Source organism: Daphnia pulicaria, chromosome 1 (genome assembly GCF_021234035.1).
Source record: "Daphnia pulicaria isolate SC F1-1A chromosome 1, SC_F0-13Bv2, whole genome shotgun sequence".
Lineage (NCBI taxonomy): Eukaryota > Metazoa > Arthropoda > Branchiopoda > Diplostraca > Daphniidae > Daphnia > Daphnia pulicaria.
This window is the reverse complement of record NC_060913.1, coordinates 24,437,301-24,458,114: the sequence shown is the minus strand read 5'-3', so window position 1 is coordinate 24,458,114 and position 20,814 is coordinate 24,437,301. Positions and strand designations below refer to the sequence as shown.

Below are 20,814 nucleotides of genomic sequence, written 5' to 3'. Positions count from 1 at the left end.
AATTTGTTTTCACAATTTCAGCGAACTGGCAACTTCGGACGTTAGCCTATATACTCTATTACAAAATTGATGTGAATAAACATATTACGCACTCGCAGTTTGTTGTTTCTTCATCCTTGAATCTTTTCCTGTTTTTTTCCTTAACCGGTTATAATTGGTGTAATCAGGTTTAAAAATTATTTTTAAGCGTGCTATCTATAGGGCCAACCTAGCAGCACTAAAACCAGCAAGCTATCAGCACGAAAATTTTATTTCGTAAATCAACGTAGGCCTCTGCTTGTAAACAGAACTATAAAGATACGGAACTATAAGGACTGTTATAAAAATTTAAAAAATAAAATGACTTATAAGATTAAGGGAAATTTAAGTTGTGACCGTGTGATCACAGATATAGATAGCGTAACTTAACACTGATAAAAATTTATGTCAAATTCTGTAAATGGGTCGAGTGTGTAATCAAGCTCAAATTATGCCACACACAAAATTGCAAACCATTAAGCTAAATAAGATTTTGGGAATGTACAGTTCCCAACAGTACTATTCGAGCCTGCCCAGCTGGCCCTACCGGCGACAATTTTTTTTGTTATTAATAATATTGATTGTTTTAAAATGAATTAAAAACCATAGTCATTACCGCGAGAGGGCACAGCTAGGTATATGCGCGTGAGAAAAACGAGTAAGTCAACAATCCTTGTTACTGGTGAATGTTTATATAAGCTCGAAATGAAACTTATGAAAGAAATAGGAGACTATTCGATGAATTTTTCTCCCGACCTATAATAATGAGAACGGCTAAAGAATCGCCAGACTTTACGGCAAGCTATTTGAATCTAGGCGAAATGGTGAAAGCAATCCATAAATAACTTAAGAAAATAATCATACCGTTCTCTACGACCATAGAGTGTCCCAAAAAGTGAAACTGATAAGAAATCACGATAGCGAAATAAGGGATCAAGGGTAAAATAAACAAAAGCTTTATAACAGTTTGTCAGCAGAGCAACCGAATCATTTATCTGGTGATTTGGTGCTACAATAGTAAAAAAATAAAGATAAGGAAACAGAAAGGTACACACAAAGTAGGATAAAATGTCTAGAAACGCCTAGAAACGCTCTCGCACATAGCGACCAAACCGTATTTCTCTTTCTATATTTGTTGGTAGCAAGTAAATACTTGTAAAAATTGAGTTTTCAATCCATTTTTCAATTCACGTTAATAATTTTATTTCAAAAACTGCTTAGTCAATCGGCCAGCTGATTCGAGATGGAATTTGAATGCAGCAAAACCGTTTTAAGTAGAGGAGGATTTGGGATCATCTTCAACGGTTTCTTGGGACCAAATCGCGAACCAGTAGCCGTTAAACGACTTATGCTGGAGGATGTTGATGGCAGCGAAAAAGAAGAAGAAGCTCTGCGAAACTTGAAACATCCAAACGTTGTCAAATTACATCACGTCCAGAGCGACTCCAGTTTCAGGTGCGCCTTTTAGACATTAGATAATTCTAGCATTAGAAATCCAATAAAAATGTTAACTCTATTAGATATTATGCTCTTGAATTGTGTGAAGCTTCGTTGGACAAGTTATTCCTCAAAGACGGCGACCCCAAAAAATGCTGCAGGCGAATGCCCCCACGAGAAAACGTTCTTTGCCAATTAGCCACGGGATTAGAATACATTCACAAAATGGGAATGGTCCATCGTGACATCAAACCACAAAACATCCTCATCTGGGTGAATCCCCAAAAAGAAGAAGAAGTCTTAATGAAATGGGCTGATTTTGGACTAAGCAAACGAGTCAACGAGAGAGGATCTTTTTCTATAAGTGGAGTACAAGGGACGAACAACTGGTTGGCACCAGAGCTACTGAAAATTCTTATGCAAGAAGACGAATTAACGGATGGTTCAGAAGGATCATCTTCACGTCAACGGGGAACTGTCAAGAGTGATGTTTATGCAGAAGGCCTCGTCTTCGGTTATTTCTATCTAGACGGTGAACATATTTTCGGGAATAGCCAAACGGACATAGCTAATAACATATTGAAGAATAATACCGTAAATATCAGCAGTAAGTTTCCAACAGTATATAAATCAAATACTTTTCGGTCTCTTAAAATGCCCCCATTTTTTTAGAGATTCAACCACCGCATGTTCACGATCTCATCGTGAAAATGTTGTCCAGCGTACCAGACAAAAGAATCACTTCTTCGGAGGTTGTCGAATTTCTTAGAGAGTACAAAACTCAGGTAAAAATAAATAAGTCAGAAAATATATTAAAATGGAAGAAACCGTGAACCCATATAATTGGTTAGGCAAAAAGGAATGTGCTACCCGGCAGCATGTTAGAAATCAATTCCGAAAAGGTTATAGAGGAGGGAGGTTATGGCATCTTATTCGAAGGTGTCTGGGGAACGACTCGTCTTCCGGTTGCTATTAAGCGGATGCAATCAATCCACGTATTGGGACAGAAACAAGAAGAATCCTGGCTTGGTCTTAGTCACGACAACGTTGTCAAACTATTTCACGCAGAAAATGACTCGAAATTCAGGTAAATCTATAACATGATTCGAATCAAGTTAGGCCTAATTATTAATTTAAAACACAATAGATATTATGCGCTGGAACTTTGCCAAGCATCGCTGAATCAGATTTTTCTGAAAGACGGGGATCCCAAAAAATATCGCGGGCCAAAGCCTCAAACAGAAGAAGCTCTTTACCAATTGGCTATGGGATTGGAATACATTCACGAGAAGAAACTTATTCACTGCGATCTGAAGCCCAAAAATGTTCTTCTCTGGACGGGAAATTCGTCTACTGTTATGAAATGGACTAATTTTGGATCAAGTAAAGAAATCGACGCAAAAGGAACTTGCCCCATCAACGAAATCAAGGGAGGATTAGACTGGCTGGCACCCGAAATTTTAAAGGCGCTCGAAAACGAAGAGAATCAGTCGGAAAATCTTGCACAATTACTGTGGGAATGTTGCACCTTCAAGAGCGATGTCTTTGCCGAAGGACTTGTTTTCGGTTTTCTTCTTTTAGGTGGTCTTCACCCTTACGGCTCGGTTTCACGAAATATTCAAACAAACATCAACCAAGACAAACCAGTCAACATGTCAAGTAAGTTGGTATGCGGGAAAATACATGAATAACTTACATTTTCAAAACGAACGTCTTTTTCTTACGTTTTTCCAGAAATCCCGACGTCTCCTATAGGTGAGTTGACTTTGAAAATGCTGGCATACAAACAGGAAAACAGATTGACAGCTTCTGAAATAGTCGAAGAATTTGGAGACATTCGGGTAACGCATTACGTAATTGTCATCAAATGCAAAATGTAAATAATGATATTTGTTTGTTTTTTTGTATTATGGGATGACAGAATTCTCGACAAAAAGAAATGGAAAAGATGCTGTTCAATCTGTGTACAGAACCAAACCCAAGTTTGATTAAAATCAAAAATTTAGTGAATCAAGGCATCAACGTCAACTGCCTCAATCAACATGGATTGACTCCTCTGCTGCAATTATTAGCTAACGGTGAAGCCTACCATCAAGAAGATTTTGTCGAAATCGTTCGCTATTTTGTCGAAAAGAAAATCAATTTGAACGCAAAGAACGCATACGGAGAAAACGCCCTTCTCAAACTGATTGCCCAGTATCCAAAAGACGATTTGATCGACATTGTTCAACTTTTCATCGATAACGGCATCGACATTAACTGCAAAAACAAATACGGCACTAATATCCTGCATTATTTGTGCGAGTACTATTCACACGAAAATTTAATCGACATCATTCAACTTTTGATTGAACAGAAAGTCGAAATCAATTGCATTCACGATTACGGATACAACGCTCTTCCTGTCTTATGTCGCAATTATAACCACGAAAATTTGCAGGACATAATCGAACTTTTGATTGAGAACGGAATCGAAGTTCATTGCAACCCCTCCAACGACGGCAACGCCCTCCAAATCTTGTGTAAAGTTTACAAGAAAGAAAACTTGATGGACATCGTTGGAATTTTGAGTAAAGGAGATAAAAGAAAAGAAAATCCACATAACGGTTCTTCGTCTAGAGCAACGAAAAGGAAACACAAGTAGCTTGATTGAAATAAATGAAACTTTTATTGTTTACTTAGTGAACCACTGTAGAATAAACTATGAGAGAAATTATTGCGATGTCAATAAACATATTAGGTTTTGGGGTCTATTCTTTTTTCTTAATGACTCATTTGAATTGAAAAGATGCCTTTCGTACGCACTGCATTCGCTTTTAATTTCGGAAATCAGATAATTAAAACTCTTTTATCCTTTCACGATTTAAATTCTTTAGATAACAAGTTAAAATCTAATATCAATTGACGAGTTTCATTACAAAACAAGTTTTTCAAGTAGATTCCTATCTGGATGAATTTATATTAGTCAAATAAAAAGAAATGGATACTCGAGTAGATAGAAATGTAATCAATCATTTAATTGACTGAGAGAAGAATGGATAAAACTGTTATGCAAATTCACTAATCTTATTCCTTTTTCCAATAAACTAAGGGAAGGAAAGTAACATGACGATCGAAAGGGCAGTGAATGCAAGCACTTACATTGAGAAGACCTGCGATGACGTTGTTGATGTTCCCCTCGTAATAGGAAATATAGGAAATAGTTGCATGTCTTATGCCACCAGATAGATGTCCTTTCTTCTATAATGAAACAGAAACATTGATTAATATTGGAATTTAAATTAAACAAGTTAAATATTTTTACCTCGATGGGAAGATGTATAACATCGTGGTGGGACTAGTAGCAACGTGAATGTAACCACTCTGTTCTCATATTTATTGCTTCTTCAGTCTCCCCCGCAGCAGTGTTGTTATTGATTGTTTTCCAGAATCCTACTCACTACATTGAAAGTGAGAGTATCTAAACATTTGACACAAAAATGACATAAATTACACATCACTTGCAATATTTAAAAAAATTATGATTCACACCAAATAAAATATTTAGAAAGGAGAAACTCCCATTTAATAGTTTGAATGATGAGCGGAAACCTAGCGGCGTGACCCTATTCAGTATAGACACAGTCAACAACAGGGAACAGTTGAAACTTGACCGTTCTCAACGACAGTAACTGATTATTTCGTGCTCCATCGTGCTCCATTTAACTTCCCATTCGACTTTTAATCGCTTTTTTAAATCTTGGAAATTTCAAAATAAAGAAGAATTCGCACACGACTAAAATGCGGACTACGTTATTCGTCTCGATTTTGTTACTGGTGAATGTCTGCCCATCCAACACTTCCAAAATTTCGCCATGGACTAAACTGCAAATATCTCCTACTGAACTATGCTCCATGCCCTACGGCAGTTTTCGAGTGAACATTTACCAACACGCAAGCAATAACAAAAGTGACCAAAGCAACAACAAGTTTTTCTACGCTCCCATCGCCCTGCTAGATCACCAAAGTGCCGTCAGTCAATTCAACAACATCACGATGCTCCAGGAGATTCGATTCCGCATTGAAATGTGGAACGATATCGTCGAAAGCCAAGTGGTGAAGTATTTAAGCAAAGTAGTCGATCACGAAGTTCAACCTCATCAAGTGCAAGTGATACCCTTCGAGAAGGTGGTACTGGTCAGTACGATACCACCAAAAGCTGATTCTTTAACCACCAATTGGCTGCCTTTGGAATTCCACAAATCACTGCCATTTTCTCTTTCGTGTTTCGAACGAAACGTTTGCGACCAACTCGCTCAAGACATGCGCTCCAAACCCGAACAGTTCAACTATTTAAAATTTCTCTTCAGTTGGACGTGTCAGATTACGGAAACTAAGGACACAGTCATCCGCATGGAAAATGTCATTTCGAGTCAAATGGTTAACAAACTACAGCGAAGATTCAGTCAAGACACAAAAGAAGTTTTCCTGACTGCCAATGACGAGAAGCGACTTTTAGCAGAAACAACAACTAATGTCTTGATGGATACTTTCAAGGACTCGGATATCGTATCACCTCACTCGGGACGGGTTCTTTATAACTCGTTGAACAATTTGCTCTTCTCTTCCACGGCCACCATTAAGGATCAAAGCGATTGGGAATTGGTCTTTTGGACAGACGACTTTTACCGACCGGATAAAACTTCGGACACGTTGAACAAAATTTTTGAAAAAATGAACACGGAAGGACAAGAAAAGTTGCGGGGGTTGTATCACCATGCAGATAAAATAGACGGCGAAGTGGCAAAGTTCATCGAGTTATTTGCAGATGAAGCAAACTTTATTAACGAATTATCCCGTCACGGCTCAACGACGAAGGAGGGTATCGAAACATTTTATCGAGAAAGTAAAGACCACGTCATCTGGGCTAGTGATAAATTCGTTCCCAAACTGCTGTCGCTTAATAGATTTAAACTGGCACAGTTAAGAGACCAACAATCGCTGCAATATCGTAAAGTGTCTATCCGTTACACCGCCGCCGCCCTGTCGATCCCTATGAATTTCGCCCAAAATGCTGACATGACAGTCACAGACGAATGGCACAGTCTCAAGCTCAGCGTAGCCAATCTGACAAAAGGATTATTAGGTAAGAAATGGTAATGCTAAATGCATCTCAATAAAAACCTATCAAGTATGTTGCGATCCAAATGAACAGGAAAAACAAGCGCAGAGAACTTCGAGAAAATACCTAGATCTTGCGACGATCTTCGGAGGATCGGACACACCCATAGCGGATTGTATTCGATTATGGGAGCTCAAACGGTTAAAAGCGTCTATTGCAACTTTACAAAGCTTTCCAGTGATGCGGGTATAAAGCTCAATTATATTATAATCAAATTACGGATCTATTCATTTGAGTCAACCTTTGCAGATTTCCAGAAATTGATTGGATTGTTAGACGTAAAGTCATCGCCAACTTATTTCTTCGTGCAGAGAAAAACCAAGTTTGGGAAAAAAAATATTCCTATTCCTTTCGAAGTGGAAAGACTAAACACAGGAGGAGCCATGAACTTGGAGACAGGAAAATTTACAGCACCTGTATCAGGAACTTATTTCTTTTCCTTTTCAGGAGTGATGGTATTTGGTGCAACATATCAGTTTATCAATATGGGGTTGTATAAAAATGATGAATTAATGGGAGCTGGTCATTCTGATGAGAGTAGTCAATCTGAGATGCTATCCTTACAATCGACACTCAATTTGAAAAGAGGGGATGAAATATGGTTGCAGATTTTCAGCATGTCAACATCAGGAGGGGGCATACGTGGAGATTATTTCAATAACTTTAATGGCTTTCTCTTACAGGAAAATATTGTTGAAACATATGGGAATCTTACATTATAATTAAGTTAAACTGCAAGTGGAAGCAAAATGGAGGCTGAATTTACTAATAATGCAGAAAACAATTTCTATTAATTAAAAAATCTAAGTGGACAACCAGCTCAGACAAAATCTCAAACAATATGCTGTAAGAAAATAAATCGTGCTTACCAAATATGTTGGCTAAAGTTAGCTTAAAAAAAAAGTCACAGGTTTAAAATAAAAATATGTCATTGTGCATCCATTTCAGATTCACTTTTCAGGTGTCAAACCACACAAAAGACTAAAATTCCAAAATAAGTAAATAACCCTTTCCCTCTTCCTGCTGCTGCTGCGAATAACATGCGTGGTTGCCACATGAACATGTCATTGGCATTGGCGGGAAAAGCTTGAAAGAGTGTCATTTAATAAAAAAATAAATAAATGTCATGAGTAGGCCTAAACCGAGAATTAAACTACAAATTAGAAATTGAATATCAAATTCAGTAACAATCAATCGATGAAATTTATTATCACCACAATAGGTTCGGAGATATTCCTCACATGATGTAAACAAAATCAACCTTAAGTATCGTCTTCCATGGCAAGTTTTTTATTGGCTGCTGCATAGGCCTCAGAGCTGTCCGAGGTAACACCAGTTTGACCAGCGTACTGTTGCTGCTGTTGTTGCATTAATTCATGATTGAAAGTTGAATGAAGTATGAGCGGTAAAAGTCCAGCGCGCTGCGCCATGGCAGTTCGGATTTGACGTTCTTTTTCGAATAGTTCATCGAGTTTCAGCCACTGGCGAACTCTTTCCATGTCAATCTCGGCTCTTCTTAGCTTCTCCCAATTGTTGTGCTTGACGCACTTTTTCTTCTGAATCAAGCAGAATTCGCCAGTTTCATCAAAGACGTTCCGTACCGACGGATACCCGCATACATCAGTGTCATTGACCTATACAAAAGGAGACGTCACACTTCATAGATTCGAACTTAATATATCTTGAGAAAATTACCTTGGGATCTTTACAATGCTCCGGACATAGAACACGAAGTCGTTTGCAGTAAGTTCGGTTATTTGGATTGTAAAAGTCGCAAAACATGTTGTTGCCTTCTATCTTCGTTTGGAAGATTGAACCAAATGAAGTTTGACTTTCGTATTTGTTGAAACATCGCTCCATGTGCCGAATGGCATTGGTTTCTAAACAAATATATTTAAAATAAATATGATTTTTGACCCCAACTATCCAATGATCATTTCCTTACGTGTAACACCGATGCCGCAAGTAACGCACTGAACAGTGGCCGATTCCGTTTCGCCGTCTCCACCTTCATCTGCTTCATCGTCAGAGTTTATGTCTACTGTAAATTTTTTCGCCTTTGCTGTTATTACGTCCAATTCCTGCATTGGTATCAACATAATTTTTTAGATACATGCCAGTAAACTTAACACTATGATAAAACTCAACCTTTTGTTTGAGATCTAGTTCTTCCAAAGCTTCACGGGCATCGGTTTGCTGTTTACGAATTTGTTCCAACTCTTTCTTGTTCTTCTCTTCGGCTATACAAGGTGTTAAGCCCCACTCTTGAATGCGTTGAGGCAAAATCTGTACGAAAACGACATTTTCCCACCGTTTTTGAATTTACAAAACTATTTAAAATAGCTAACCTGATAAATACGAGTAGTAGCCAATTTGAGACCACATTGGTCACTGCAATATTTACTTCCAGGTCGGGAAGCGTTGATGCATTGGGGACCATAACAGTGGATAACCTGAAATCGTGTTGATAATAACAATAAATTACCACATAAAACCATTTAAGAAATAGTATGCTTTACTTTTTGTTTATTCCGAGCCGGAGATTTTTCAACTTCGCTTTCACCTCCAGAATCTGTCGACGACGTAATTCTCTTTCTGCGGCGATGTTCCCCAGTAGTCGCAGAGGAACGGTATCTCCCCTTTGTTTTTTCCTGGAACAGAAATTGTAGTTAAAGGGAATGAAATTGGAAGTGAAGTAAAAATAAAACACCTTTTTATTGGTTGAATGTCGAGATGGTTTAGGGGCTGGAACAGGAGGTTTCTCTTTCCGAAGACTTGGCTCCCAGACGTCATCGTCGGAATAGTTTGCTTCTTTCAGGACAGGTTTTACCACAGGCTCATCTTCTTCAGATTTTATCTCGACTTTCTTCTGCTGTAAATATTTAATGCATTTATAGTAATTATTTTGTGCGTAAAATTTTTAAAATTGAGTAATACCTTTGGGGCGAAGGTAAGACAGACTCGATATTTACATTGTTGACGAGATTTCCCTTTACAGGCGTCACACTTGTTACAGTTATCTACTCGATAACAAGCGATACATTCACCACAATGGGGATATTGTGGAGTAGATTCCTTCTTTTCCTGTCGTTTCTTTGCTTTTTTTGCTGCCTCTTCCTTTCCTGCCTGTTCTAATTTCTTTTGTTTGTACTTGATTGTTAAACTGGGATCCCTTTGTCTACATTTCTAAAAATTAATCATACATTTTTTTAAAATAAAATAGCAAAATACAGAAATAAAAAATCAATGCATTACTGGACAGAAGAACTTTTTTATGAAGCGGGACTCTTCCTCAGTAATATCTAGTCAAATTTAAGCATGTTCCAATTACATTATTTAGTTATGTTCAGATATACAATATACCTATGCAGTCTCCATGATACCAATCTTCACAATAGTCACAACCACTGAATAAATAGAAAATTTGATGCAAAAAAGATATTTTTAAAATGAAAAAAACTAGATTTAGTTTCTAGAAGACTTACATCATAAATCTACTAGCATCAGAACTACGGCAGATGCAGTAAAGTTGTTCTTCAAGACCATGTTCTTCTTGCCTCATCATAAGGTCAATTTTAGATTGCCTCTCTGGCAATGTATGGTGTTTTGATATGTAATCTTTCTATAAATATAAAAAAAGAATGACTTTTAACTCCTATTCAAAAGTTGTTCATAACAGAATGAAGGTAACAGTACTGAACATGTAAATATACACGTAGTTCACTTACCGACATTTTCAGGAGGTAGGTTAGAAAATCAAACACTTTGAAACGGTGAATTACTAAAAGTTCTTGATACTAATGAAATTTGATTTATTAACGTGGGTTCAATTAACTCTTTTTAAAAAGTGTCTTTCTTCCCTTGTTGTCGTAATTGTGATCTGTCAACAAGCTGAGCTGAGTGCTGACTGGCGAGGAGAAAGGGAACTGCTATTAAAATGGTACTAGCTTATTTGATCGCTGGTAGATGGCAGTCGATGGTTCAATTGTCAATTCAATTCACAATATTTGCATTTGATAACAACACTACGTTATTGTACTCAGAATCCTGTTTTTCACTTACTTATAAAGGTATATAGCAGTTAGCAAATAGATTGTTTAATTTCAATTTTAATTATTTATTGACCATTTACTGTCGTGAAAAGATGGCCGAGTTTTATTGTGCTCATTGTAAGATCCAAATGAACTCAACATCTCAGTGGGATGCCCATGTAATTGGTGGGAAGCATATGAGAGCTGTTACAATGAATCAGCCCCTAGCAGTTGACATGTCAGCAGCAAGTATAAATTCAATTTGTATTGTGTGTTTTGATACCAGCATTCAATATGTTCATTTTTTTTACATAGTTGTCTTGCCCAATGGAAATTTTAAATGTAAAAGCTGTGATGATTTCGAGTGTTCTGGTCACATACCTTTTGAGCAGCATTTGACAGGAAAAAAGCATTTGAAAAACGTCCAGCGTGGCAAAGAGTCCACTCAGTTTAACACAGCTGTCAAGTCACCTTTATATGGGCAACGCCAACCAACTACTCTAGTTCACTCTCCACCAGCAATGAAAAGTGGTTCCTTGCCAATTGCATTAGCCGATGTGTCTTCAGCATGTAAAGTTTTATTCACTCCACACAAGTCACCAGAAAAAATTGCATTAGATGTAACATTTTTTTGCTTTACTTTCAGTGTTGCAACCTGATGGATCATACAAATGTAAAGTTTGTGTTGACTTTACTTGCTCAGGCCCTATACCCATGCAGGATCATTTGAATGGAAAAAGTCATTTAAAGAATTTGAAAACTTTTCCTGGCAGAAAATTCACGTTTGAGCAAATGAACATTTCTGCTCCTACGCCTAAAGTCAATTACCGTCAGAGTTCGTTAACGGTCGACGAACGTATTGAAAAAGCGTGGAACCACCAGACAATTTGCGGCTACAACTACGATGAGTTCTTTTCTAATCTGTCTATCGAGAAGAAGATTGAAGATTTAAATCCACATTTTGCGTTTATCGGTAAAGATGATCCTATGCCCAATTTTGTCAAGTACTTGAGTATGTGATTAGTGTAATTTCAAAAAAAAAAGCACAATCGATCCATTTTATATGCTATCTCTTTGTTGTTTACGCTTCGGCTGTTTCGCTGGACTAAGAGCACGTTGAAAGAAAACCAAGAAAAGCAATTTTTGTATATGAACTATATTGGCCAACTTTGAAGAATGATAATAAAACTGTTTGGAAAAAACATTAGTCTTCTAATTGGGCAGGAGTGAGGAAACAACAGAGTTTTTGTTCCATCCAGGAAGCTTTCGGCTTTTCTTTGGAAAAATGCCAGAGCTAATTTGTTGCTTGCTCAGTAAAAATGTGGTAACACTCTAGCAGCTTGGGGGATGCATATCCGATCGCTCGTGAAACAGCCAATAACGCTAGATTCAAGGCTAAATTTTGTTAAAAATGAAATCGTTTGCAAGCCAATTTGGGTCGGTGACTTCTTTGACCACTTCATAGCCCTGCAACGTCATATATTCCCTAATCTGGTCTTTACCCTCTTTGTCATGGATAAACTCGACTGACAGGGTCTACAAACGTAATAAACAATTGTTAATAAATATCTACATGAAATATATTTTGCTTTTAAAGTATACCTGAATTCTGACATTATTCCACGGTATGGTTTTCAGAACAGCTAATTCGTCGCCTTCAATATCTAAACTGAAGTAGTCTACTTCAGTTCGGTTGAGGGCTGCAAGGATAGAATATATTGGGAAGCATTGGACTTGGACGCTTCCCACTCGATTCTGATCGTCGAGTTGGTTTTGTGAGATTCTTCCTTGATTGAAAGCCTGTTTGAATACTACAGTTCTGCATACAACAAACAAATATGAAAGGTTCATTATTAAAGTGCTTGTCAAGCTTGTAAAAAGTGTGTCAATATTTACTTAGGACTGGAGGAGGTACTAAGGCAAGCAGGAACAGTCCATGCTCGACGATTTTTCTCTTGAACTTTCAAGAAGTTTTTGGGGTCGGCTTCAATCAAAACGCCTTCCCAACCTAAATTTCGTTCCATAAACAAAGTGTTTGAACGAAGTTCGCCATCCAAGGCACCACATTCCACAAAAAAGCCATTCTCCTGTTGGGCAACAGTACAATAAACATTGAAACATGCGAACAACCTTTCGTGATAAACTGTCATTGTACCTTATTTTTCAAGATTTCAAGTATACTTTGAGCTTGCCCCATGGAAGGATTTGTAACCTCTGGTGCTTCAAGACTAAGCTTATTTTTAGATGGAGGGTGTAAGTATTGGCCACGCAGTAAACTTAATATGCAGGGGTCATCTTGATCCATAACTGCTGAATTCACATTTTCTGAAAATTTGAAACAAGAATTAGTTTGAATTCATAAGAATAAATGAATGACACATTACAACACCTGTATTGCATACCCCACTATAGTGAGGTTTTCCTTGGGAATGACTGGACTGGTAGTATATCAATATCACACAGGCAAAACACACCCCCATGAACAACACAACAGGTCGCTTGAGAACTGGACTCATTTCGAGAGAAAAGGTTTGACACCTGGGCAGTAACGGATTAATAAACTTTTGCAGAGTTGTTATTGCACTTGAACGTGATGACAAGCTAGAAATGTCAGTTAGCTAAAATGCATTCCTTATTTAAAGTTAAAAGTGATAATTAAACACCACAGCAGAGTCTTCATTGGATTAATGCATAGCACGAAATACACAGGTGCGGAGAGGGTAACACTTATTAGAGAGAAAGTTTCTCTTACGACGAGCGAAAATTGGCAGACGGATCTCCATCAACAGCCCAGCTGCTGAAAAAAAAATTTCTTTACGTAGACTTCACTTTTATCGCCAACTGAACATTACACTCTCGATAGTTGAATCACAAAACGATTGATACCTTGGAGCAGAAATATGATACACACACACACATAAAGACAGGTACTACTGAACGAGATACGTGTGTGTGTGTGCCTATGTACAGAGAACGTATTGGACTCGACTCATAACGTACAGTGGCACACAAGAACTGTTTTACAGGTGAGCTTTCTAAAGAACAAACATTAATACAGAATATGAGATACAAAGCAACAAACTGAGCCCGAGTGAAAGTGACAATTGCTTCGCGGTAGAGTACGTCGACTACGGCCCGCAAAACCAGTGTGTACTAAGTTGTTCCTCAACAACCAAAAGAGGGGCGGACTTGCAGCACAGAAGGCGTCGCCAAGTTTTGAAATAAAAATTCTGGAAAAATTGTTGGAGAACCAATTATTGCCAAATAAACAAATAAAAAACTTAAATGCTAGTTGTTTTAACAATATATAAAAGAAAACTTTGGTCACGCTAATCGAAAACTCTATAAAAAACAAAATTGCAGTTAATTGCAACTTAGTAGCAATAAAATACGGATGGAGTATTTTATATCTTTATTCACATTGTTTTTTATAATAATGTTTGCGAAATAATCGTATCTTTTGGGATTAACTAGAGAAAACATTTACACGTGTGAAATTGGGTTTTATTTACGCTCGTCGATTTCGATCAAAATTCATCAAACTGGTTTTCCATTGTTTACGTTCGATCTTCCGATTCGACCAAATAAAACTAAAAAAGCGATTTCCATAGTCTCCTTAATTTTTAAGAGGAGGAGATTCAGATCATTACCGCAACCATTTCTTAAAATAACTTCTTTCTCTTAAATGGGGTGATTGAACGATCATGGTTGGCTACATTAAGGAAAAATAAAATTCGAATCACTAGACTCAAAAGTGGTTCTGGTGTTGTATTGCAGCACGATTGTTGAAACAACGCCACAGGGTTGCTTTTTTAAAAATATAAAGCGATCATAATGTGATCGTCATTTTTTTTTTATTCAACAGAAATTGTACCTATTTCGTAATTTCTACTGTCATTCCTTGTAAAGCAAAACGAAATTTTTTTGCTCTCTCGGAAAATAACGAGAACGTGACCGACCTGATTTGAATGCACAATGTCATTAAAATCAAAAGTGTGTATATCAATCTTTCATTTTTTATTTTTTTTTATTCTATGAAAAGTGACTTGAGGCTATCTACATAATAAATATTCGTTGATGAAGCACCGGCCGGTGCGGTCATTGCTTGTTGAGTTAGACAGTTTGTTCAACCCGAGAATTTTTCACCGGGGGGTTACAGCAACCAACGTGATGGTTTAAAAAAAAAAAGGCGTTTACGCTACACTGATTATTACCACATGGCTGTGTTGAGCCTGTGTGGTGATCAACATTCTTCGACGTATATGTGGATAGAAGCGGAGGAGAGAGTAAGCCGGTGTTACAACTTTTTTTAAATTTTGGCAAGAACTCGTCGTTCGACTTGTTGGGAAAGTGAATCAGCATAATGCCTCCTCTCTCTGTTGAAACAAAAGTGCCGATCTCGTAAAATTTCTCCCTAGCGACCGAAGATCTGTCAGGGATGTATAGCGCTCTTTTCTTCTTCGACTATACGTCTATTTGAAGGACAGACAAAATAATAACAACTGCGCCTTTTTTTTTACTTTTCGGCTTTCTAAATACCGCCGTTGCCATGTCCGTTTCTGAAATATGTGGGCCGATTATTTATGGTGAACGAATTCTAAATTAAAATGTCTGTTTGGTTATCACGACCTCATTCAGATCGCCAAAAACATTTTCTCCGTTTGGGCGAAAGATTATCACGATTTCGATGGAAAGGTCATGAATACAGCAGGGCGGTGCCCTGTTGGCAATTTCTCGTCGGAGAAAACGCGTTGGTGGCCGTGAGCATTTCACGATGCTGCTGATGTCATCTTCCCCGAACGCACCAGACTCGTTTAGAAGGAACAGAATGGAAAGAACTTTCTTTCAGATTCTTATCGATAAGAGTTATAAATATTTATGAGCACCTGCAAAACTTGGCCTGTCCACTAAATCCCGCCGAAAAGAAAAATAAATTTGACAAAATTTAAAATTATACCTTTCAACGGGCCATAAAACGGCCAGGTCAGGCCTGGAGCGTGTATCACATTTGTAAAAAAAAAAAACAAACAAAACAAAACAAAACAAAAAAAAAAAAACAACTTTTACTAAATTGACACCTGGTAAGTGAAGAAATTTGTGTCGAAATAATTTTCACCACTTCACGGTAAGTTACCGATGAATGAAACATTTCATCATGTGAATTTCGTTTGTTTTCCTTATCAAAATGATATCGGGCATTTCCCGCCTTATTATAGTGGGTCAACTCAAGTTTCTCTAATTGTTCGACAACCCATTCTTAGCCTTATTATTTATAGACGGTCACCGTTATAAAGTTCCCAGACGACTGGTGCCCGCCTTTCTTACAGTAGTTAGCCAACAGCGATACACTCACTCCTCTATAATAATTATTTCCGCTAGCGAAGAATCGCTTCGAGTTAACGGCACCAGGTGTCTAGACACGACTTGACAGGTATTGAGTAACAGAAATTGCCCACGCACGGAAAAGTTCACCTATGACAAAAACAAATTTTTCTTGAATCCGCACTGGAACAGAGTAAAAAGAAAACCCGGGGCTAAAAACCTCCCAGTAAAGAGAGTTTTCAGAGTACATTTGATATTTTTCTTTTTTTTAAGGAGGAGATTAAAATAAACAGAAGCAACAGCTGCGTCTGTGTTTCGTTTTTCAAAGTCGATGGGCCGTACACCTCCCGACAATTTGACAACGAATAACATAAAAAAGGGGAAAGAAAAAAAGAATAATAAAACGTACATTGAACCTCCCTATAGCTCGATAGCTTTGCTAACCGAACCGGAACTGACAGCTGGAGGAATAAAAAAGGAAAAAAAAAAAGACAAAAGTCAAAAGAAAATTTTAGATTTTTTGAGATACAACAACCAAATTGTATAGGAGGAGTCGGTAAGCTTTGATATTAACTGTGAGAAATAAACCACGAACTTCTATTGTAATACGCTCCTACGAAAAACTAGTACATTACGTGAATCATGCAATGAGCGCTATGATTTCTTCTCACACAGCATTTCCTTATTTCACTGCTCTCGTTCTCATGTTAAGTCACCGATAGTAAACAAATGATAATGCACAAGTGACAAAGTTCATGAGCGTGGAAGGTAACGACGTTCTCCGACTTAGTATTGATTTCTTATCATTTGTTTGATATGTCGGTATTCATCCACCCGGATTTGAACTTTTGTCGAGACATATTTTGTATGATAAGACCTACAAATTAATCAGTCCGTAAATAAATTGCGTGTTTCCCTTATTGCTCAATCCAACATTGTACAGGAATAGTTTTGTGGAAGAAACAATGAAAAGAGCCCAGACGCGTGGTCTAACAGACCGTGGATAATCTTTGTCGACGAGAGCATTGATAAAAACCTCTGGCATCCCGACAGATTATCTACGAACTCAAAGACCACATATTTGAACTTTACCAAATTCAAACACACTTATCTATACTTGATTTGATTTGGTAAAGTTCAAATATTGATTTGAACGCTTTCTCTCGAACTTAACTTTCATTCGATAAAGAGAAATAAAACTTGACTTTTACTTGCAGGTTTTTTAAATTTGATTTTTATCCATCCACTTAAAGAGCATCATAGAGGAAAAATGAATCCTAGTTTGAGCTACAATACCACTCTCATCCGGTATGCCCGGGCAATCCAACCAAATGTCCATTTTGGATATCCGCCCGGAGTCTCTCTCACCGACTTTGTCACCGACGACATGAAGGCTTTGGTATCGTATAGTAACCTGCAAATAAATGAACCATTAATTACATAATTAAATGAACCACAAATTAACGTTAAAGGTAACGACCTTCTCCTACTTTGTGTTGATTTCTTATTATTTGTTAGATGTCAGCATTCATCCATCCGAATTTCACCTTTTGTCGAGACATATTTTGCATGATAAGACCTACAAAATAATCACAACCTAAAATAGCGCTTTTCTCTGATTGCTAAATCCATCATTGTACAGAAATAATTTTTGGGTAGAAACAAAGAAAAGAGACCAGGGGCGTGGTCAAACAGACCGTGGATAATCTTGTTCCGCGAAAACATAATTAAAAAGCTCTGGAATCCTGACAGATTATCTGCGTACTCAACGGTCAGAAATTAGAACTTTACGAAATTCAAACACACTTCTCTATACTTGTTTTAAAAGGTTAACTGGGTGGGGCAAATAAGCGCAAATCTCGTTAGTTTCCCATAAAAATAATGACTAAAGGTAAGAAGGTGTAGAGGAGAGCAGGTATAAATAAAGCCAGTAACCTGAGCGCTAATGTAGACCAACAACGAGTCTCAGTCCAAGTACAGACACAATTCCGTGTGTCTGAACGCGTTAATTACTCGCATTGTTTACTGCATGTCGACTTTCTGTCTAATTTTATTAAAACTTCGTACGACTACGTAAATCAAATGAGGAGGGACACCTTTTGCAGGAGTGTGACATTTTGCTGTTAAAATGACGTACCGGGTTCACTTTTGGCATTTGTAAATGTGGATCAGTTTTAATTAAATTCGCAACGAGACGGGCTGTTACGATTGCACAAAGGATAATCCTTGACCCCTTAACACGTACTCAATAGCGAAACAAGGTAAACGGAGTTTCAGACATCCGATAGATTATCCAGTTGACTTCCTAAAAAAACCTGGCTTCACCGTTAACACAGTTTAACCTACGTACTAACGATTGGATAATCTTGTTAGTTTACGGAAAATCTAATTTAATAACTACCACTGAAAAGAGATGCAGCCCGCATAGGTATATAAAGACCAAGTGGAGCGACTGATAACTTCGTGACAAAGTTTTGGTGCAAGCAAAGACGCAGGTCGAATCCTCAACACATCCAGTTTTGAGCTAGCGAACCAGCGTTTAACTTTCGATCAAACTTTACTTTCACTCGCTAAAGAGAAGTAAGGAAACTTAACTGTTACCTGAATTTTTCGGAAATTTGATTTTCATCCATTTTCTTTACAGCTTCATACAGGAAAAAAAAATGAATCCTAGTTTGAGCTTCAATACCACTCTCATCCGGTCTGCCCGGGCAATCCAACCAAATGTCCATTTTGGATATCCGCCCGGAGTCTCTCTCACCGACTTTGTCACCGACGACATGAAGGCTTTGGTATCGTATAGTAACCTGCAAATGAATGAACCATTAATCTTAACCTCAAATGTAAATGACATAAAACAGATTCACCCTCATTGGAGCAAGTTTCCGCCTGTCAACCCCATGTGGCATTACCTTTTGGGAACCATCTACATCTTCCTGGGGGTGGTTTCTCTTTGTGGTAATGGAATTGTCATCAGGTAAAAAAATATTAAAAATTCTAAATTATTCAAGAATTTGACACAATCCGCTGGTACCTTTCATATTTTCTGCAGCTTGTTCACCAAAACCAAAGGACTTCGCAGCACAGCCAACATGTTTGTCGTCAATCTTGCATTTTCCGATTTTTGCATGATGATCTCCCAGTTCCCCATGTTTGTCCACAACTCTTTCAATGGTGGCATTTGGCTTTTCGGCCCAGCGGCCTGTGAGCTTTACGCCTGTTTGGGTATGATAACCATTATAACTTTTAGTTTTCATCGAGTGTCCGTTGTTATAATGTTGTAAATGGAACTTACAGGAAGCATTTTCGGAGCTACTAGCATCTGTACGATGGCTGTTATCGCATACGACCGATATAATGTCATCGTCAAGGGCATGGCCGGAACTAAAATGACATCCAGTAAATTTTTTCTTTTTTAATTACTCATCTGTGTACATTAAAACAATTAAATTATTGACCATACCTTAATTATTAGAACGGGCAGCTACCCTGATTGCTTGCTGCTGGATTTACGCCACTGGGTGGTCCATCACACCATACTTCGGCTTCGGTCGTTACATTCCGGAAGGAATTTTGGACTCCTGTTCTTTCGATTACCTTACTCGAGATGAACAGGTAAAATCGTATTGAATCTTGAATTCACTGTTTTATAATCATGTTATTTCTTTGAACAGACTAAAGCCTTCGGACTTTGCCTTTTTGTATTCTTGTACTGCATCCCGTTGGCCTTTATTACCTACTGTTACTACTTCATCGTGAAAACCATCTTTGATCACGAGAAAACCCTTCGTGACCAGGCGAAGAAGATGAACGTTACCTCACTCCGATCCAACGCTGATAGTAACGCAGCTTCCGCTGAAATAAAGATCGCCAAGGTCGCCCTTTGCAACATCGCTTTGTGGGCGGCAATGTGGACTCCTTATGCCGCAATCGTCCTCAAGGTATCTAAATTCTGTTTAAAAAAAATAGAAAATGTAACGACAATGATCTTTTGTTACAGGGGCTTCTCGGAGACCAATCTACTATCACGCCGCTAGTAACAATTTTGCCAGCCTTGATTGCCAAATCAGCATCCATCTGCAATCCAGTTGTCTATGCCATTTCTCACCCGAAATTCCGATTGGTATTTGCTGCAAAATTTTTAATAATATGAAATCAGCACTTAACATTTTAAAATGCTTTTAACTTTTAACTATTAAGGCATTGCAAGAGAAATACCCGTGGTTCTGCATCAACGAGCCAGTCAAATCAGACAACGAATCCATCTGCTCCACCAAGACCGGAGTATCCAGAAGCAGTACTACTGAATCTACATAAAGAAAAACTTATTAAAACATCATCTTAAATGCTCGGAACTTACCCTGACGACCCCATATAAAAACGGAACTCTCGATCATGATAATGACATATGTTTAAATAGTCATTTGTTTTCTGACCATAATTCAGTTGCTTTGAATCCTCAGTTTGTTTCAGCCATGTAGCAATGAAAAAAGTTAAGCTCGGGCAAAAATACATGCATTCAAGGTTATTTCCATTTTTTAAATTCAAATTACTAAAAAAAAAAATTAAACAAATGAATCGGTCATCTAGAACTGATTTACAATTTAAACGGTGCAAAATCCAAAATGTAAGTCGATTTCTTGAATCAGGATTATTTATTCTTAACAGAATTTAATTCAGCGCTTGACTTTGACAAATCACAGTGCTCTCCACAAAAAAGCCATTACTTTGGCCGCACGGATCCATCCAGCACCCAACAAAACTTTAAACGATAATGACCAGTTTCAAAGTTATCTTAACCCCGTTGACCAAGGAAATATTTAAAAAACCAGTGCACTCCCATTG

At 37.7% G+C, this 20,814-nt stretch overlaps 6 protein-coding genes and 1 long non-coding RNA gene across 11 annotated transcripts; 4 read left to right on the top strand and 3 right to left on the bottom strand.

The window, feature by feature from the left end:
* Positions 1-5: 5 nt before the first annotated feature.
* LOC124319545 lies at positions 6-3,306 on the bottom strand. Its single transcript, XR_006913251.1, has 3 exons — positions 3,152-3,306; positions 810-1,479; positions 6-766 (listed from the first exon to the last, which is right to left on the bottom strand). It is a non-coding gene; the product is annotated as an uncharacterized LOC124319545 (long non-coding RNA).
* Positions 1,262-4,208, top strand: LOC124314668. The gene is made up of 7 exons (XM_046779948.1): positions 1,262-1,473; positions 1,539-2,062; positions 2,128-2,240; positions 2,307-2,542; positions 2,603-3,114; positions 3,190-3,296; positions 3,377-4,208. The coding sequence occupies exons 1-7, from the start codon at positions 1,262-1,264 to the stop codon at positions 4,097-4,099; spliced, it is 2,427 nt and encodes an 808-aa protein (XP_046635904.1). The 3' UTR covers positions 4,100-4,208.
* Positions 4,209-4,759: 551 nt separating this feature from the next.
* On the bottom strand, positions 4,760-10,500 carry LOC124315014 (CXXC-type zinc finger protein 1-like). 3 transcript variants are annotated; one of them, XM_046780366.1, is made up of 13 exons: positions 10,345-10,500; positions 10,102-10,238; positions 9,980-10,023; positions 9,872-9,918; positions 9,554-9,802; positions 9,327-9,488; positions 9,136-9,267; positions 8,965-9,069; positions 8,765-8,902; positions 8,562-8,697; positions 8,312-8,496; positions 7,486-8,250; positions 4,760-4,915 (listed from the first exon to the last, which is right to left on the bottom strand). In XM_046780366.1, exons 1-12 carry the CDS (start codon positions 10,348-10,350, stop codon positions 7,879-7,881), a joined length of 1,713 nt encoding a protein of 570 aa, XP_046636322.1. In that variant the 5' UTR covers positions 10,351-10,500; the 3' UTR covers positions 4,760-4,915; positions 7,486-7,878. The 3 variants fall into 3 exon arrangements, with proteins under 3 accessions (XP_046636322.1, XP_046636330.1, XP_046636338.1); XM_046780374.1 differs by having other exon boundaries at positions 4,760-4,894; XM_046780382.1 differs by having other exon boundaries at positions 9,327-9,485.
* On the top strand, positions 4,987-7,554 carry LOC124314812. The gene is made up of 3 exons (XM_046780199.1): positions 4,987-6,580; positions 6,650-6,802; positions 6,866-7,554. The coding sequence occupies exons 1-3, from the start codon at positions 5,236-5,238 to the stop codon at positions 7,336-7,338; spliced, it is 1,971 nt and encodes a 656-aa protein (XP_046636155.1). The 5' UTR covers positions 4,987-5,235; the 3' UTR covers positions 7,339-7,554.
* Positions 10,501-10,570: 70 nt separating the features above from the next.
* LOC124316402 lies at positions 10,571-12,047 on the top strand. The gene is made up of 4 exons (XM_046782334.1): positions 10,571-10,686; positions 10,761-10,896; positions 10,963-11,217; positions 11,294-12,047. The coding sequence occupies exons 2-4, from the start codon at positions 10,761-10,763 to the stop codon at positions 11,665-11,667; spliced, it is 765 nt and encodes a 254-aa protein (XP_046638290.1). The 5' UTR covers positions 10,571-10,686; the 3' UTR covers positions 11,668-12,047.
* On the bottom strand, positions 11,788-17,268 carry LOC124316229 (protein Star-like). Of its 2 annotated transcripts, XM_046782055.1 has the most exons (8): positions 17,181-17,268; positions 13,534-13,877; positions 13,400-13,444; positions 13,037-13,185; positions 12,803-12,972; positions 12,544-12,734; positions 12,250-12,466; positions 11,788-12,183 (listed from the first exon to the last, which is right to left on the bottom strand). In XM_046782055.1, exons 4-8 carry the CDS (start codon positions 13,161-13,163, stop codon positions 12,043-12,045), a joined length of 846 nt encoding a protein of 281 aa, XP_046638011.1. In that variant the 5' UTR covers positions 13,164-13,185; positions 13,400-13,444; positions 13,534-13,877; positions 17,181-17,268; the 3' UTR covers positions 11,788-12,042. The 2 variants fall into 2 exon arrangements, with proteins under 2 accessions (XP_046638011.1, XP_046638002.1); XM_046782046.1 differs by having other exon boundaries at positions 13,037-13,444.
* LOC124315811 (compound eye opsin BCRH2-like) lies at positions 17,225-20,497 on the top strand. 2 transcript variants are annotated; one of them, XM_046781521.1, is made up of 9 exons: positions 18,397-18,549; positions 18,614-18,761; positions 18,831-18,946; positions 19,022-19,194; positions 19,267-19,368; positions 19,445-19,584; positions 19,644-19,910; positions 19,970-20,092; positions 20,170-20,497. In XM_046781521.1, exons 2-9 carry the CDS (start codon positions 18,633-18,635, stop codon positions 20,284-20,286), a joined length of 1,167 nt encoding a protein of 388 aa, XP_046637477.1. In that variant the 5' UTR covers positions 18,397-18,549; positions 18,614-18,632; the 3' UTR covers positions 20,287-20,497. The 2 variants fall into 2 exon arrangements, with proteins under 2 accessions (XP_046637478.1, XP_046637477.1); XM_046781522.1 differs by lacking the exons at positions 18,397-18,549; positions 18,614-18,761 and adding an exon at positions 17,225-17,368.
* The last annotated feature ends 317 nt before the right edge of the window (positions 20,498-20,814 follow it).

Excerpts from the sequence above, each read along its gene's own strand:
- LOC124315014 (XM_046780366.1), bottom strand. Across the intron at positions 8,903-8,964 it reads CTACTACTCGTATTTATCAG|ATTTTGCCTCAACGCATTCA; the intron begins GTTAGCTATTTT and ends GTTTTCGTACAG. Across the intron at positions 8,497-8,561 it reads TTGCGGCATCGGTGTTACAC|AAACCAATGCCATTCGGCAC; the intron begins GTAAGGAAATGA and ends ATATTTGTTTAG.
- LOC124314812 (XM_046780199.1), top strand. The coding sequence starts at position 5,236 with ATGCGGACTACGTTATTCGTCTCGATTTTGTTACTGGTGAATGTCTGC. Across the intron at positions 6,581-6,649 it reads TCTGACAAAAGGATTATTAG|GAAAAACAAGCGCAGAGAAC; the intron begins GTAAGAAATGGT and ends CCAAATGAACAG. Across the intron at positions 6,803-6,865 it reads AAAGCTTTCCAGTGATGCGG|ATTTCCAGAAATTGATTGGA; the intron begins GTATAAAGCTCA and ends CAACCTTTGCAG.
- LOC124316229 (XM_046782046.1), bottom strand. The coding sequence starts at position 13,163 with ATGAGTCCAGTTCTCAAGCGACCTGTTGTGTTGTTCATGGGGGTGTGT. Across the intron at positions 12,735-12,802 it reads TTGAAATCTTGAAAAATAAG|GAGAATGGCTTTTTTGTGGA; the intron begins GTACAATGACAG and ends GTTGCCCAACAG. Across the intron at positions 12,467-12,543 it reads AGTACCTCCTCCAGTCCTAA|AACTGTAGTATTCAAACAGG; the intron begins GTAAATATTGAC and ends TGTTGTATGCAG.
- LOC124315811 (XM_046781522.1), top strand. The coding sequence starts at position 17,240 with ATGAATCCTAGTTTGAGCTACAATACCACTCTCATCCGGTATGCCCGG. Across the intron at positions 19,585-19,643 it reads ACCTTACTCGAGATGAACAG|ACTAAAGCCTTCGGACTTTG; the intron begins GTAAAATCGTAT and ends TTCTTTGAACAG. Across the intron at positions 20,093-20,169 it reads CTCACCCGAAATTCCGATTG|GCATTGCAAGAGAAATACCC; the intron begins GTATTTGCTGCA and ends TTAACTATTAAG.
- LOC124316402 (XM_046782334.1), top strand. The coding sequence starts at position 10,761 with ATGGCCGAGTTTTATTGTGCTCATTGTAAGATCCAAATGAACTCAACA. Across the intron at positions 10,897-10,962 it reads AGTTGACATGTCAGCAGCAA|TTGTCTTGCCCAATGGAAAT; the intron begins GTATAAATTCAA and ends TTTTTTACATAG. Across the intron at positions 11,218-11,293 it reads AGCCGATGTGTCTTCAGCAT|TGTTGCAACCTGATGGATCA; the intron begins GTAAAGTTTTAT and ends CTTTACTTTCAG.
- LOC124314668 (XM_046779948.1), top strand. The coding sequence starts at position 1,262 with ATGGAATTTGAATGCAGCAAAACCGTTTTAAGTAGAGGAGGATTTGGG. Across the intron at positions 2,063-2,127 it reads TAATACCGTAAATATCAGCA|AGATTCAACCACCGCATGTT; the intron begins GTAAGTTTCCAA and ends CCATTTTTTTAG. Across the intron at positions 3,297-3,376 it reads AAGAATTTGGAGACATTCGG|AATTCTCGACAAAAAGAAAT; the intron begins GTAACGCATTAC and ends ATGGGATGACAG.